The sequence below is a fragment of the Leptodactylus fuscus genome, chromosome 1 (genome assembly GCF_031893055.1).
Source record: "Leptodactylus fuscus isolate aLepFus1 chromosome 1, aLepFus1.hap2, whole genome shotgun sequence".
NCBI classification, from domain to species: domain Eukaryota; kingdom Metazoa; phylum Chordata; class Amphibia; order Anura; family Leptodactylidae; genus Leptodactylus; species Leptodactylus fuscus.
The window spans coordinates 250,707,733-250,725,413 of record NC_134265.1 but is presented as its reverse complement, the minus strand read 5'-3'; the positions used below and the strand labels follow the sequence as shown (position 1 = coordinate 250,725,413).

General features: G+C 40.3%; 1 protein-coding gene across 1 annotated transcript in view; it reads left to right on the top strand.

Annotated features, from left to right (window-relative positions):
- Nucleotides 1-17,681, top strand: part of STPG2 (sperm tail PG-rich repeat containing 2) — a 571,273-nt gene that overhangs the window by 126,894 nt on the left and 426,698 nt on the right. Inside the window, exons 7-9 of the mRNA XM_075285753.1 lie at nucleotides 12,289-12,396; nucleotides 14,141-14,300; nucleotides 17,441-17,604. Coding sequence (XP_075141854.1) covers nucleotides 12,289-12,396; nucleotides 14,141-14,300; nucleotides 17,441-17,604 — 432 coding nt within the window. The remainder of the gene's footprint in view (nucleotides 1-12,288; nucleotides 12,397-14,140; nucleotides 14,301-17,440; nucleotides 17,605-17,681) is intronic.

The following is a 17,681-nucleotide window of genomic DNA, read 5'->3' as shown; positions in this document are numbered from 1 at the left end:
TACCACAAGAGAAAGCAATAAAATAAATGAATGTAGTTCTCAGCAGCAATGTACTCGCTGTACTGTAAGTGAGAGATAGATTTCTCTACTTGATATAACAGAGCTAATAACCTATATACAGTCTGCTTTAGAATGATTCACTGCATTCAATGCATGAAGCATTACTATTATTTCTTCTAAAGTTAAATTGTATTGCGGCATTGAGAGAGAGGAAATATTTTGCCTGCGTTTTTATGTGATTTCTCACATTTATCGGCCAGAAGACTTTTCTAGTAATGAATACAATTTCAGGGCTTTTTTCAATTGTTTCAGTCTATTGCCAATGCAGGAGGCTAGCAAAGTGTTTAAGCAAGTAACATGTTCTGTTCTAAGCTCTTTGTTAAAGATATTTGTCAGCAGTGCTGTTTTGTGCACACTGCTTTGCTGCCAGCTGCTTACTGAGGCCTGGACACCTAGATGCTGCATCCTCCAGATAGCATGTCCATTTCACGGATCAGTTTGCTATTGGTACCACACTTATTATCTCTGCCACTGCATTACAATATTCCTATTTGAAGAAGCTACAAAAGGCAGAATTATATGTAATTATATGCTTGGTTTCCCATCTTACAGTCTTTTGCCCAAATGATTATTCCCCAGTTTGCCAAATGTTGTATAGCTGACAAAACCTCGAATTTCCTGTATTTATGGCATAAACATCTTTTTTAATTCTGTAAAATGCCTTTTTGTTTGTTAAATGACAGTATAGCACAGCACACTTTGGGGAAGATCTATCAAGAATGGATTTTCCTAGATCTCCCCCATGCAATCGTAAGATATGCTTAAGGGCGGGTTCACACCTGAGACCGGTCTCCGCTTTGCAGGTTTCCGTTTTTTTCCCGAGAAACTGGACAGGAGATGGAAACCCGGCATTCAGTTTTCAAACCCATTCACTTGAATGGGTTTGCAAAGTGACCGCCCGTGTATGTCTTCTGCCTCTCCTTGGTGAAACCGTTTTTTTTTTAACCGGACACAAAGTCGACATGCAGGACTTTATGTCTGGTTAAAAAAAAACAAAAACAGTTTCGCCGCTGAGACCAGAAGACGCTCACGGGCGGACACTGACTGCCGGGTTTCCGTCTCCTGTTCAGTTTCTCGGGCAGAAGACGGAAACCTGCAAAGCGGAGACTGGGAGCAGGTGTGAACCCGCCCTGAGGTTTATGCCTTATAATAGATCACATGTTTTTCCTGCCCTCTGTGCACCTGAATCTCAATTCTACACCTTGTAGATGCTGGCATAGATGTCAGCTATAATTTACACTAGTTTCTGCCATTGTTGCCCCGTGTAAAAATGGCAGGGTCACGTCAAACTTTGCTCTATATTCAGAGTTGACACAGCACATGTGAGCTACCGCCTATTATCCACTATATTCCTACTAAAACTTACTATACCACATTCTCATCAGCTTTTATACATTTTTGACTGAATCCACAGTATTGGCGAAATCATTCTTGGAGTTTCTGGAATCCTTCTCACTTGGCATAGCTAAACGGAAGACGAAAAAAACGCAGTGGAGTACGAGTCCCAAGATACTGCTGTACTGAGCACTCCAGCCAGCTCTCAACACACTACTGAACAGTAGAACAGTATGACAGCCAAGCCAAATTGTTTGCCAGCCATGAGTCCATAGAGTAGGTTTAGATGAACATTTGTAGGGGCTACAAGTATCAGCAAAACAGGCAGAGCACTCGAGAGAGATTGATCAAGTAGTTTACACTGCAGATGGAATAAAAAAGGGATATAACAATACAAGGTCAAGATCTCAAAATAAGTGAAGACAACTATTGTCTTTGAGGAGAAAGTAAGGGTTTATTCACACAACCACAAAAAAGGCTGTTATGACAATACATTGAATTCAATGTTCATATTCACATGGGCATTTTTTAATGATCCATTTTTCATGGCCTTTGTTCGCAATAATGGACATAGATAGTGTCTTGTGAATAGACCCACTGAAATTCATGGTTTCCATAACTGTCATTTACATATCATTGCATTATGGCCATGCAATATAATAGCCGTCCATGACAAATGGCACTGCAGTGTGCGTAAGGCTTAAGTTTGGATTCACATCTGCTCTCATTTACTGACTGGGGTTTCCATTCCTAATTCTGCTTGAAAAATGCAGAGAGAAAAGTCCAGCAAGCAGGAATTTTCTTTCTGCATTTTTTTGGGTCCAAAACTTGCAGACCCCATGAGTCTGCGGGTTTCCTTGTGTAATCGCTGTTTGAGCAGATTGGGTTTCCATTTTTCAGGTCCCCAAGCAGACCCAAAGAACAGAAAACCAAGCGCAGGTGTGAACCTAGCATTAGACATATGAAACATAAGCTAGTTATCATGAGCAATGTGCAAGAACATGGCAGAGCTCTGAAAACAGGATGACCTGAAAAATAGCCTGCAGTAAAATAATATTTCACTGGTTAGCATCTCTGAGAAAGTGGTGTCGTCAAAGCCATGAGAACACTTCATTGAATATATTCAGCTTAACCCCATATTCTACATTCTTACTATATTTGCTGTGGAATGTATCTTCAGGGTTCCTACAAGACCCCTGCTCTGGTTAATACTCTGTACACTGATCTTGCAGAGATACTTCACTACTGAGATTGGGAAATTTTGCCATGTAAAGCTTCCTGATTTGGGTATTGATGGCTGCAAAATATGCTTGTTTTTATTTTGTGATGGTCCAAAAGAAGGTACCTTAATTTACACGTATTAAATGGGGGCTGAAGGCCATATGGATGATGTATTTGATGTAGCTGGCAAGGCTTTGTGTTGCTGCCCTATCCAACACCCTTTAGCTTTATTCACCAAAAAATTCCCTGAGATGGCTAGATCAACAAGTGGCATAATAGCACAACTATGAACTATCTTGTCTTATGCACAGAATGCTTTACTTCCTTTTCACACTTACTTGGTCAAGATCTTGTTTACGCGACCTGTTGTGTTTTCTCAATTGAAGGGAAAAGTGCAAAAGCCCAAAGAGGATGCGCACCAGCAGGAGAAGGTGCAAATGTTTCATATGTTTAGCTCTGTTTTTATTACTGTGTACTTTTAAGTATGGTTGCTTATATCTGACCATTTGCCTACACCTGAATGGACGCCTCTGTGACCATGATAGAAAATTAGAGACTATGTAGTCTTTGGAGGTGTGTTACAATATGACTGTTTGCTAAGCAGTTGAGCATTGTCATATAGGATATCCTTCATACAGTGCTTAATATCTTTATTTTATATATAGTGGGCCCAGGGCCGCTTTAACAATAGGGCCAACGGTACACTTGCTCTGGGCACTATGGTAGCAGGGGCCCCCTTTGAACAGCGTGTCAGTCCTATATTTACTGTCCCACTGTCCAGGGCATTGGTTCTGAGCTACTCTAACTCATCGGCATCCTCTGGAGACCAATGGGTTGAAGACAATAATGAAGTAGGGATCCGTCCAGTCTCTGCTTCATCATCCAGCTGCTTTCTTTGCTACTTGTGTTCTGGGAGCAGGAGGCACGATGCCTTGACGTCACTTACGTTGCGCCTGTTGCTTCTAGAAGACGCTGGAGCCAGAGAAGGAAGTGAACAAGAGAATGAAGAAAAGTGAGTATTAAGGTTTGGTTTTTGTCTTTGATTATATACAGTAGGGGACATGAAACTGTGGGGACAACCTGGGGTGAGGATATGAAACTGTGGGGGCAACCTAAGCGGGCATACACATGCCTTGGAGGGGCAACTTGGGGAGGTTACATGTTGGGGACAGCCAGGAGGTGGAGGAACATGAATTTGTGGGGGCAACCTAGAGGGGACATTATAAGGGGAATATTGTATGGTGCCACTAGGGAGCCATTATACTGCGTGAGAGCCACTAAGGGGTGTTATACTATGAAAGGGAGCATAATTTATAATTTCTGCAGGTCAGGTACTGTTCAGGCTGGTGGTGGTGATGGGGGCCCACTCATGAAATCTTTGCATAGGGCCCACCAATTGAGTTAAAATGGCTCTGAGCGGGCCACAGAGAAAAATCACTTTTTTTGTAAAACCACAGGTGAAACGCAGACTTTCTTCTTCAATTATACCTATAGAGAAACCACCGGTCTTTCTATAGATATAATTAACAAGCTGCGATTTCCAAAAATGTAACCTGTATTGAGATGCACTCTCGTGACTGCATCTGTGGCAACGGATACAGCTACCAATGTGTTCAGGCAGTGGCAGCCATGCCTGCACACTGCTGTGTCTTCTTTGTTCCTTGTCAATGCACAGCTTTACCTTAGTGTATAGAATGGCCATAGAGCCATCCTGTGCTGTTTGTTGGTGTGTATTCATGTACCTTATACTAATTCTCACCTCTGATCAAGATAAATCTACTTTTCTAGCAGTGAGGATCTGACATTTTAGATTTGTTTAACCTCCCTCCTTCCCTGTCAGAGAGTACAATATTATCCCCTGCTATCTCCCTGCAGTGACCACTAGCAATGCTCCATTCCCCAGCCATGATTATAGGACAGTCATGATGGGGAGAGTGGAGAGCATTAATAGTCAGTAATCTGATGTCTGGCACTCTGAATGCTTCTTATTGATGGGATCATCCCAACCATCTAAGTGTTGGAAGGATAAAGCATTCCGATGTGATACTTGGTAGCTCTCCTCTGCACTGTTAAAGGGGTTGTCCCATCACAAGGATCCTATCTATACTGCTTGTTAATGTGAATGTAAGACTTTTCCTAAATACATTGCTTCAGCAAAACTGCTTTGTTTGTTCACTATCTTACTTTATTCATTTCTCTGTTGACACATCCCTTGACTTATCTGATCATAAGTCAAGTGATGTATCTGCTGCTCTGAGGGGGGAGGGAGGAGGGGCTAAGTGCACGGGAGCGAGCCTGGAGGAGGGGGGGGGTCGTTTACACTTGGGGGGGGGGAAGGGGCCGCCAATACAGACCCGGCATCCACTGAAATAGAGAGGCGGATGCCAGGGAGTGTAGACGCTGGCACAGGTGCCTGCAACATCGCTACGCTCCTGCCCTGCATGAATCCAGCAGCGGCAGGAGTGATGCTGATATTCCGGAGGAGGGCGGGGGCGGAGGAGCGGAATAGCAGCATCGCTCCTGCCGCTGCTGGCTTCATGCAGGGCAGGAGCGTAGCGATGTTGCAGGCACCTGTGCCGGCGTCTACACTCCCCGGAATCCGCCTCTCTATTACAGTGGATGCCGGGTCTGTATTACATTGTGAAGACTGTACGTCCGATGCCTAGCTGCATCAGGAGCACACACGCAGGACCAGCGGCATAGAAGCGACGACTTCTCGCCGCTGGCTTTGCATATGTAACCCCGCCCACCAATGACGCAACAAAGCCGGAAGACAGAAGAATTTACAGCAGCGAAGACTGGCGAATATGTGATGTGGGAATACCCCTTTAATACTGTTAGCACTGTATTTTTTACCATAACTGTTTGAAACCATACCTGTCATATATAGCTGTATTGAAGGAATGTGGGTATTTCTCTAGTGCATTGTTAGGACAAGAGTTAGGATGTCCTGTTTAAGAAACAAAATTTATAATACAACAAAGAAGGAATATGGAGGTTTTGCACAGAAGATCTTTCGCTCAACCTTCAACTTTTTAGACTTACGTGTCTTCGTGAATATTATATACCAAAAAAAAAAGCGGAGATGAGGGGCTGCAGGAAATACTGAGTTGAACTGAGTTTGGAAAGCAGGGTAATAATAGGATTTTTTTTTTTTTTTAATGCATTTGTTCGATTGTCCCACCTTTAACGAAGTCTGTCATCAGAATCCAGAACGCAGCCCAACGGAAATATAGGTTAGGGTCACCAGAATTAAACAGTGTTTTCTCCTTGGGGATTTCTACCTCTGTTGCTGAGATATCATTCTTTTTGTCAATATGCCAATGAGATTTTTGGAGCAATAAGGGTGTTGCTGCTTACCTCTCTATCTGCAATGGTGGGTTAATATGATGGATTTTGGTGAGAGACTCCATTTAATAAAAACTAATTTCAAAAAGTGAAAGCCAATGTAGACTCCCCCCCCCCCACTTGCTGTTTTTATAGAGTAGTTTTTTTGTAATGTGACTATTTGAGGGACCTCTGACAAGGGACCTCTGCATAAATAGCAGCTATCCAGTAGCATAAAGGACAGGATCAACCAAGGTTGGACCATTTCTTTCCAAGGGGCCCATAGCAGTCACATTGTCACATTGTCAGCCTTTATGTTATAAACATCCTTGGATACAATGCAAAAAACAGGAGAGAACAATCCTGACTAAAGTTCATTTAGAAGTTAAATTCCAAGTACTTTCGGCAACAAGCAGCTAAAGAAAGAAAGAATCCTGACAAATAGTTTATATAATGTAAAGAAAAGTAATTCTCAGTCATTCTAAACTGCTTTTGAATGTTCAGCCTATGTCACCGCAAAAGATATTGGACTGCAATTTGTCTTATTATATTTCCAGTCCAAAAAAACTTGTCTCTTTTTCATAAGCAGCAATTACTATACAGAATAGTATACAGTATATTGCTATAAAAGAACAACTGAAAGGTCTGAAAGTAAATACACTTTTATTAGTTCTACAGTGTTATAAAGGTTCCTTATTCATATTATCTTTGACTGTAGAAAACAATTACATATATCATATACAAAAGTTCACAAAAGGTATTAAAACACATGGAGAGAAATATAGAGCTGTAAAGTTTTCACTTCTTTAGTTTGTCTTGGGTTTAGTTGGAGAAACATATTTATTCCATTGCATTTCAAGGCTCATGGTTGCAAACTATGTGTCAAAGTAATATTCCCATATCTCAAAATTTACCATATGTGCGTGACTATAATAAAGGCTACACAAAGCCCGCCATGTTGTTTTTCGGTAGGGAAACTGGCGGTGGTTTATCTGGATTAACATTTCACGATATGTTCATCACATGCCTTTTGGGGGGCAATTGTATTTCAGTACATGGGGGCTTAGAAAAAAACAAAATGTCTGTTGAATGTCAACTTCTTTAAGCTGAAGTTATCGAGCATCTTGCACCTTTTTAGTAGATGGGCAATTTAACAAACAAAAAAATACATTTAAAAAATACAAATTTTTCACAGAAAATCTACAGAGTTTTCTTTTGCTGACTTTCTTCCCCTACTATACCTATATGGAAAACGCCACCGTTTCTGTTGGTATAATTGACATGCTGCGATTTTCCAAAAAGGCAAGCGCTTATAAAAACGCAGCTTTTCTGCTAATTTTTTTCTGCAATGTGTGGATGGAAATAACTAGATTCCCATCTAGTGTAAAATGCTGTTTTTTTCACAGCGTGGGGTCTCGCCTTGTGCGGTTTTACATGCTGAATTCAAATGGGAACTCCATTTTGTCCCATAGATTTTGTGCTTGTTGTTTTACTTAAAGTGGTTCTAAAACTAATCCCAGTACCTTGCAGTGGTGTTTCTACAGGTTCCAAATATGACACAATTTTATTCATATGCTAGGGCTGAGATCAAAGCCATCTATTAATCATCATTGGTGGACCACCATTTGGCCATCTAACAGAGAACCACTATTTGGAACTCTTGTTTCAACATGCCATCATCTTTTATTCTATATAAATTAAAATTTGTAAAACTGAACAAATATCTGCATACACTTTAGAAGTCCCATGCATATGCAGTACAAATCTCTAGATGCCGGGGAGAATTGCCTGAGTAACAGGATATTATGTCAACTCCCAGGAGCTGTACAAATAGCATGTTAACACTCTTATGGAAAACCTGTTAAGGAATTGCCTGTTGAGCAATTCCCCAGAGGCTGCTTCTGAAACCAGGAAGGAAGAGAATTACAGAGACAGCAAGTTCTAAACTTGACCCAGCCCCTGTCCCTGCCTACTTGCCTCAACTACCTTAAGCAGTAGCAGACAACTCGGCGACAGTCCCTTCTCTGGATAAATGTTTACACAGAGCAGGGCAAGACAAAACACCACAGAAGCAGAGTCAGCAAGCCAAGGTCAAACCAGAGATACAAATAGTACCAAATTGAAATCCAAAATAGTAGTAACAAGGTAAGCCAAGGGTCAGAAGTCAGTTAATTCAGTACAATAACAAGAGAACTGCTTAGCAAGGACAGAGCCACAATAGTCAGCAAGCCTGTGTGAGCTGATGACTTGTGTATAGGAAGTCCAGAACCCGTCCCAGACTTGATTGTTAGATCGGCTGTCAATCACAAACACAAAACAGTTAACCCTAACAGTGCCAACATAAAATGACCAGAGTTCAGGAGCAGGTAATCATGAGCGGACATACCTAATGCACTGTACAATGTGGTCAGAGGATGGCTCAGAAGTTCGAACGGGAGTGGACGTTACAAAACCTCCACACATTGGACTAAGTCTGGTGAGAACCCCAATGTCTAGGATCTCTAGGTGCTTGACAAAACTATTCTCTTATTTACGATTCCACAACTGGTTCACGGCTTATGATACTACAATTGAAACACTATATAATATTAACATCACAGATTTTTCTTATCAACTTTGCGGGCACTATCAGAAGTGTTTGATAATTGTGATCATTAAGGTGAATGGCAATTATAACATCATAATTTGATGAGCAGGATAACTACTACGTCCTGTAATGATATTATGATGGACACTGTGGACTATACTTAAAGGGGTATTCCCATGTACATGATCATATCTATATTTGTAGATAATTAAAAGTTGAACATTTTAGCAAATATAAGTAATTAAAAATTCTGCAGAGTTTTAAATATTTTCTCTAACTTTCTTAGTGGTGACAGTCTGTTATCTTGATTGGTTTCCAATAGATACGACCACTAATGCAGAGACTTTCTATGGTCTGGGACTTGTCAGGAACCCAGCCATGATTTTCTTATTGTACCTGGGTTATCAGGCAGGGACACTACATGTATCAGAAGATATCCCAGCCACAATAAAGAAATCATGGCGGATTTTCTGACCTTAGAAAGTTTCTGCATTGGTGGTCGTATCTACTGGCAACCGATCAAGACAACAACCTGTGACCACTAAGAAAGTTAGAGAAAATCTTTGAAACTCTGCAAAATGTTTAATTTCTTATACTTGCAAAAATGTTTAACTTTTAATTATCTACAAAATTATAAATAATTATGTACATGGGAATACCCCTTTAAGTTATAATAGTTATCTGTGATAAGTTATCAGCAATGCTGCTACTGCTTGGACAATTCTTGTGAGGAGATATTTTGTGTGATATTACTTTTTGTTATTATCGCTGCACATTAAGTTGATACTGTCTATATGATGACATCTTGCATGTCGCATTTTTGGGCCTCACCAATAATTGGTCTCTATTTTTAAGTTCATTTTTATGTCTTCATTTGAATATATGTTATAGACTTTTTTTTCTTTCTTTTTTTTCTCTATAATAAACATTGTTTATACTTTCTTGAAGTGCCTTGAGGGATAGCTAATAATATACTATCATTACCCTGATTTTGTCTTTTTGATGGATCTATAGCTAAACCCCGTCAGCTATTTTTCTTGTTATTGTCTCAAGGATAGCTACCATAATTATATTATATTGTATCTATGATCAAACTTATGCCAACCACATATTTCTAGAGTACATCAAAAGGGACAAATGTAGCATTATCACTGTAACAGTTATTTACTGACATTAGGGCAGATCCAACAATGGTTAAGCAGAATTCAGAATAAAACAACTTCGGTAGTGGATATAGCTGGCAGCTAGGGTAGCACTGAGACTATAAAGACGGAAACTTTGTAAGAATTCATGGGGCAACTGGATAATTAAAAAAAAAAACATTAAACGTTAGTGCCAGAATAAGAGGCAAAATAGGCAGACATCAGGTGTAACCAGGAGGGAACGGGAGACACCTATGGACGTAGACGCCAGGGGTGTAACTATCGGGGTAGCAGCGGTAGCAGTTGCCACAGGGCCCGGGACATTAGGGGCCTGGCGACAGCCACTACTGCTGCATTATTTGATTTTTATTTTTAAATAAGCCGTTATACTTGGGGGTCTTTTCAGACCCGCGAGTATAATGATCAGAGGTCCAGGAGAGGTGAGAGAACATAAAAAACAGTGTTACTTACCTATCCTGGCTCCAGGCAGACTTCATGCCTACTTATGTGATGTCCCTGACATCACATGGCCCGGGCCTGCATCCTTATGCATCGTGACGCAGGCCTGGGTCAAGTGATGTCCTGTACATCATTGAACATGACTGACATCAGCAGGGACTGCACAGGAGCCAGGGATAAGTAAGTAACAGTGTTTTTTTATGACTGTATCCTCCCCTGGGTCTCTGATTATTATATTCTGGAATCTGACAAGACGCCAGAGTATAATAATGTGGGTGTTCACAATAGGGCATAATACTGTGTGCACTAGGGGAAATAATATTGTGAACAGGGGCCACTAGGGGAAAAAATACTGTGTACAGGGGCCACCAAGGGGCATAATACTGTGTGCAGGGGCTACTAGGGGAAATAATACTGTGTGCAGGGGCCACCAAGGGGCATAATACTGTGTGCAGGGGCTACTAGGGGAAATAATACTGTGTGCAGGGGCCACCAAGGGGCATAATACTGTGTGCAGGGGCTACTAGGGGAAATAATACTATGTGCAGGGGCCATTATGGGGTATAATACTGTGTGCAGGGGCCACCAGGCGAAATAATACTGTGTGCAGGGGCCACTGTGAGGCATAATACTGTATGCAGGGGCCACTATGGAACACCCCCTAAGATAAGCATTTAGCTCTGCTTGCTAAACATATTTGTGAAAAAAATCTTGGTAACATAATGGTATGATGGCTGTAAATAGTCCAGTGTTACTGAACTACCACTATTACGAGAACACAATGTTGCATGTGAATTTTGCCCAGCAAATGTCCCTTTTATAATTTTGTCACATGACAGGTATTTATTTCCACCTGTATGATTTTCGGCACTTTATGTAGCAGTATGACGGCACTGGAAGGCTTGATTCCATTTTTCCACTGCTCATTCTTCTGGTGCATTAAAGTATTTCTATGTGTCAGCCTTAGTTTGTGACATTGCTCATTTCATGAAAAATTGCTTCACAAAGTGGTTCCATGCTGTGTAATTTGTCTGTTTTTCTGTAGTTTTACAGAATTTCTTTATATTTGAAAAAAAGAGGAGGTCGAATAATTAGAAATGTCATCAAACGCACGCTTTCTTGTGAAATTAGCAACTCAAGCCTGCAAAAAGTTTTACTTTTGAAGTGCTGCCAGTCCAGAAAATTGAATTCTATCTGTTTAAAAGGGAATGGTATATTTTCTAAAAGCATCTCGTTTTTATGTTTACTTTGTAGTGCCTTTCTGTAAAATGATATTAAACCTGCAACTAAAGTTTGAATATTTATTTCTAAAGATACAATATACAGTACCTATAAGGCTACGTTCACATTTGGACCAAAACATCGGACAGTCCAATGCAAGTGTGAACTTAGTGTCAATGGCTTTTCTCTATTGAAGCTTTCTCCCCATTGCTCTACAATGCACATACATCTTTTTAGAATATTTTTTGTGACTTACTTATAATAATACACTGAAAAGAGTGAAACATAACTTTTATTGTTCTATTAAGATATCACCCAAATACTGTGGCTAATAAGATCGGTCATTGTATCATTTGCTCAATAGCTAAATGAAATAAGGTACAATGGCCATACATACCTATAGGTCCATAACAGACCAGGGCTCTCCTCAACACGTTTCACTAACGGCCCTTCTTAGCTCATCAGGAGGAAATTATTGGGAAGGTTATACTGATAATTTGCAGTGAAAACTGCAGTTAACCGCGTCCTTGATGGTAGGACGCGGTGTCGGATGTGCTGCGGGGTTGTTGGTTATATACGGCAACTATAGTTACCCACTGCATTTAATAGTTACATTTAACCCATGTGCATTCAGCCTATATAAGGATCGGTATTTTTGAACCTGAGCTATCAACAGGTCTTTATGGGAAATAGATACCAAGGGGTTGGGTATATCTGAGGGCAAATTCAGTATCAATTTATGCCCATATTATCCAATACCCTGTGGCTTTTTTCTTATCTTTTATTTTTAAAGAGCACTTGGGTGATATTTTAATAGAACAATAAAAGTTATGTTTTACTCTTTTCAGTGAATGATTCCCAGTTAGAGTAATGACCCGTCAGTGATATTATTGCTTATAATAATAGTATCAATATTTTTCGCATTTCCTCTATCAGGGTGTACCAGGACCGGGAAAATATGAAATAAAAAGCCACTTTGATACTTCAAACAGGCTGACAAAATCTGCCGATGTTCCTCATCCACCATTTCTTTCCCACTCAAAAGTAAGATATTATAGCAAATGTATGAAACCATATACCAGTATGGATAAGGGTTGAATGTCCTTGTTGCATTAACACCTTTAATGAGAATCTATTGGCATTCCTGACATAACTGTTTTAGTAAATACAATTCTGGAGCATCTTTTCTTAAAACTGTTTCTCTATTATTCCTCCTAGAAATGTATAAATACATTGACAAGTGAGTGTTACCAGATTGTGCTATGTCCCTACACAGGCAGACACTGTCCATGTGAAAACCTTATATAGGGCCACATGGTTTTCCATATGACTCAGATTCCATACAAAGGCTATAAGGGGCTCTTTTGTATAAATTATTTACAGAATCCAGGAGAATAATGTTCCGGGGATGTCCCATGTATGGGGATATTTTTCCCAAGAAGCTTCTATCAGGTGGAAAAAGCAGATGAAAGTTTACTTAGAAGTGTTAAGCTGGGTTCACACAGTTTTTTTGGTCAAGATTTTGATTTGTAATCCCCGTCAAAATCTGGCTCCAAAAACCGCCTCCCATTGAATTCAATGGGTCCCTTTTTCCATGAGCAGTTTGTTCCCGCTCATGGAAAAAAGAAGCGACATCCCCTTTCTTGAGGCGGATTCCACGCAGAATCTGCGGCGTGACACCTCCCTCTCGACTAGACCCATTCATTTGGGCCTAATCTGGAGCGAAATGCTGCGTCTGGATGCCGTGTACTGTATGCACTGCGCTGGGATCCAGTCGCAGCTAGCCGTTTTTTGGACCAGATTCTGAGGTGCCCTCTGTGTCAAACCTGGCTTTACAGCAAATAAAGAGTATTAGAGGTAGAGATAATAAATAAGATTATAAACAGAACAAAGAGCTGTAGCTACAGAGACCTCTAAGGGCCAGTTCACACGGAGTTTACGGGCACGCATTCTGGAATGTATACACGTGTCAGAATGTGAGCGCTCAAAGCAGATCCCATTCATTTCAATGTGTCGTTACGGGCTTATAACGAGCGTAATTTTGCGGCCGCAAAATTATGCGCACATAATAATGCGCGTTATATGCCCGTAACCACCCATTAAAATGAATGGGATCTGTTTTGAACGCTCACATTCTGACATGTGTATATGTGCCAGAATGCGCGCCCATAAACTCTGTGTGAACTGGCCCTAATAGGGCAGAGAAGTCTGGCAAATATCCCAAAACAGGGGTTCAAAAGCCACATTTCTGGCAACCAGCCATCTAACATCCCCTTACAATTAATAGCACTCTCATGGGAGAATTGTCATAATTATACTTCTGAATCTAAAGACCATTATGTGGCCTAAACATCAGCACTGTCGCCTTCAGCACAGCCCACATTAACTGTTTCGACCCATCTAAACGATCTTTCTGTACTCGATGGATCCAGTTAACCAGATCATAGATGAACATTCTTGTTCACATCACAAGGCCACATGTGAAAATGTCAGCAGTAAAGGAATTAGCAGTATACATGTATATCATGGGATTCATATATAATAGCAATATTAGGAAAGTCTGTAATGTTTTTATTTCTTTTATGACATTGATTCTAGAGGAGAAAGTGTCATATTGAGTCACCATATATTGCATATGCTTGGCATACAGTTCTGTAGTATGGAGCTGGTGGACCTCAGCATGCTACTGTATAAAACAGTGTATATCTCATTGAAATCTATAGGGTCAGTTCTGTAGAGTTCTGTGTAGTGACGGCTTCCATTATTATTCTCTTGTGCTCTACACTAGAGATTTCTACCTCTGAAATCAATCACCCCAGCACCAGGTACATACAATGAACAGCGCACAGCACTTGAGGCTTTGAAGAAAACATCCAGCATGGCACAAACACCATTTGGTCAAACTTCCATCCGGTTTACTCAAGGATCAAGGATGCAGAAAACCCCAGGTAGGAGTATAATCTATTTCTTATACTGAACAGCTTCTCTCCTGTTATTTCAATGGTCCATTTAAACCTACATATACTGTATATATAATATAATATATATATCCAAGGAAAACTTTGCTCATACTTACAACTTATTCTAAATGACATTTTAATTTCCACATAATAAGAGCCAATGTCATTCAACATGATGATAATTCAGAAGTTACCTTTGCTATGGGGGCAGGCCGACTATAGTAAATTATTTACCTGTGTGTTCATGCAAGGAAGGAGGGAATGAAGCAATCCAGGGATGGCGCAAACCGAGAGGCTGAACGCCGCTTTAGGTCACATGATGGGTTGTGACATGGCTGGAAAACCCAAGTCATCATCTGTAATAACACAGAACAGGCATGTAATTTACCAATCCATGGACAACCCCTTTAATTAAACTAAGATGTAATACCAGACAGGACCTGTGAACTGTGTGGCACTGTTTCTGAAAGAGAGTAGCCATTTATTGAACTCTTGGACAACCTCTGTAAATGCGATTATATATTTTTTTGCAATGATCATGATTCCATATGAAAAGGAAGGAGAACCCCCATCTATATTTAATATTCCATGAAATAGCTCTCAAGGCATGTCTGTTTGAGTAATTGTATTTCCTGTAATATAACAATTCTGATACACCTTTCCTTATAGCACCACATTATATGGTTCCAATGATTTTACCTATTAAAGTTGATGAGGGAATCTCCAATTCACTGTTGGGGGTTTGTCCCTACCCAATCTGACTTTATCCAGGGGCTCCAGCCCTTTGACTAGGAGAAGCTTTAATGTGTTCGTACATTTCGAGCAGGATTAAAAAAACAATGGTAAAATACAGCATTGAAAGAATAGATGCCCCAGAATTGCTGTTTCTTGGGAAAATGAATATTTGAGAAGACTGACGGCAGAAAAAGCTACACGGTCCAGCAAGTCTGCTTTTATACTATTGCCATTTTATATTAGGATAGACATGTGATAGACCTCACAGGCATGTGTAACCCTTTCCTGACATCTGCTATATTATTTCAGCGGATGTTGGATGTTTTAAATATGGTATTATATAGCCGAGACCCAGTGACAGTACATGATAGCAGAAATTAACTTACCTAAAGGCTTGGTCAAAAACCAAGGTGCTCTTCCCATGTTGGGGTGATCACTGGCCCCTTTACTATGACAGCTGGGAGCCTATTCATGTATTGTGATTTTCCAGTGCATTGCAGTGCATTGTATATTGATCAGATCTCCTGGGGTTCAAGATACCTAGGGCGTCTAAAGATAAAAGTTAAAAAAAAATAACATTAAGTATTGAAAATACAAATAATTACTCCCATTTAAGGAGTTAAATTGTAATAAAAAGATATAAATTTGATATCCCTGGAATTCTACAGACCCATAGAATACAGGTGACATGTCATTGTTGTTGCATAGTGAATGCCATAAAAATGGAGCCTGTATGACAATTGCACAAATGCAGTTCTTCTCCAATTCTACCCCATTCTGGATTTTTTCCAGCTTCCCAGTACATTGTACGGAGTATTAAATTGAACCATTATGAAGAACAATTTGTCCTGCAGAAATTAAGTCCTCATATGGCTCTGTGAATAGAAAGATAAAAAAAGTTATGGCTTCTAAAAGTAATAGAGTTAAAAACGAAAATCGAAAGATGGCTGCAGCGGGAAGGAGTTAAATCCACTTACTTTAGACTTCCCAACTGCATTTGATGGATGTTTTTTCCAAACTGGAAAGTAAATTTTTACTGCATTCACATGGAGTAACGTGCCGCATGATGTGGCACGTATACGGCGTGTGAGACTGTGCGCGCCATAAAAGCTCCCATTGATTTCAATGGGAGCCTGGATCGTATACGCCGCGTTATTTTGCGGCCGCAAAATCACGATCGCAAAATAATGTGGCGTACACGATCCAGGCTCCCATTGAAATCAATGGGAGCTTTTACGGCGCGCACAGTCTCACACGCCATATACGTGCCACATCATGCGGCACGTTACTCCGTGTGAATGGGCCCTAAAATAAGCCATTGTTGCTGCAGAAAGGGATTAAAGAGGGCTTTTCACCACCTGTACCAACTCTTGCGTTTTGCATCATTAAAAATATGCTGCCCCACTGATACCAGTGCAGCCAGAATTTCTTCTCTAGCCCCCCACTATTTCTGAGCAATAAATGCTGTTGTATTGGTTCTTGATATGTTATCTAGGCTCTCTGCTTTCAGGAGTGTGGTGTAGGAAATCATGACTCCTTGCCTGCTCCTGACTAGGGATGAGTGAACTGATTAATTTAGAACCAGATTCAACCTGAAATTTTCAAAAGTTCCAAGTTCACCGCACACTGTAGTTTTGGGGTTCGTCACACACGAAACACTGTTACACTGTGGGGTCTCCTCAGATCTCAGAGTATAATAAGTGGAGGCCCAGGAGAGAAGAGTGAAAATAACAAACACTTATACTTACCTTCCCTTGCCTATCAGCAGTGTCTGGCAGTATCTCTGTGTCCTATTGAGGCCACTTCCGGCCTTTGGCTGATGCCACACACCCCAGATCTTAACACTTACTTTTTCTGCTTTTCAATGAAGAACTCTTTTAAAGTCTCTGAACAGTGTTACAAGTTATAGGTTACACGTGAGGTATAATTTATTCCCCTTCATTCCGTTTCAGACCTAATATCATATTCAGATGCTACATTTCATATTTTTATCATAATACTAAATTGTGGCTTTAAATATAGTATATTTCACAGATAATGGCAATGAAATGAATCTCTGTGGGATGTCTGAACTGTAAAGTTCTCTAGATCATCCTCACAAAAGAGCAAAAATTAATCTTGGCTTGCTTTAATGAAAAGAAAAAATAATCGCAGGCAGAGAAGCGAGTTTGATTATGGGCAAGATTGGTATTAAGCTAAAACTTTAGAGAAATTCATTTGTCATTGAACTTTTTGCTTTGTATTCTATAAATTCTTACAAGTGCACGAAGAGCTGAAGAAAAGACATGGAATGGGTAATTAGAAAGGTTGGGCTGAGGTATTAATAACATGATTGACTTCTTAATTAGTCATTATTGTAAATGTGCCATGTGACAGGAATTCTCTGCTTCCAGGTCCAGGATCTTACAACGTATTTAGCTACGGAATAGCAAATGAGAGCCTGAAGAAAGCAAATCAAGAGAGCTTAACAAGAGCAGCATTTGGATCTTCTGCTTCTCGTGCCTTATACATATCAAACCGGGATGCGGTGTGGACCCCAGGACCAGGACATTATGTGGTGAGTATCGTATATCATAATGAGCAGACGTGTCGTTTGTCTGCAATGTTACACTTCCCCGGGTATCAATCTAATTA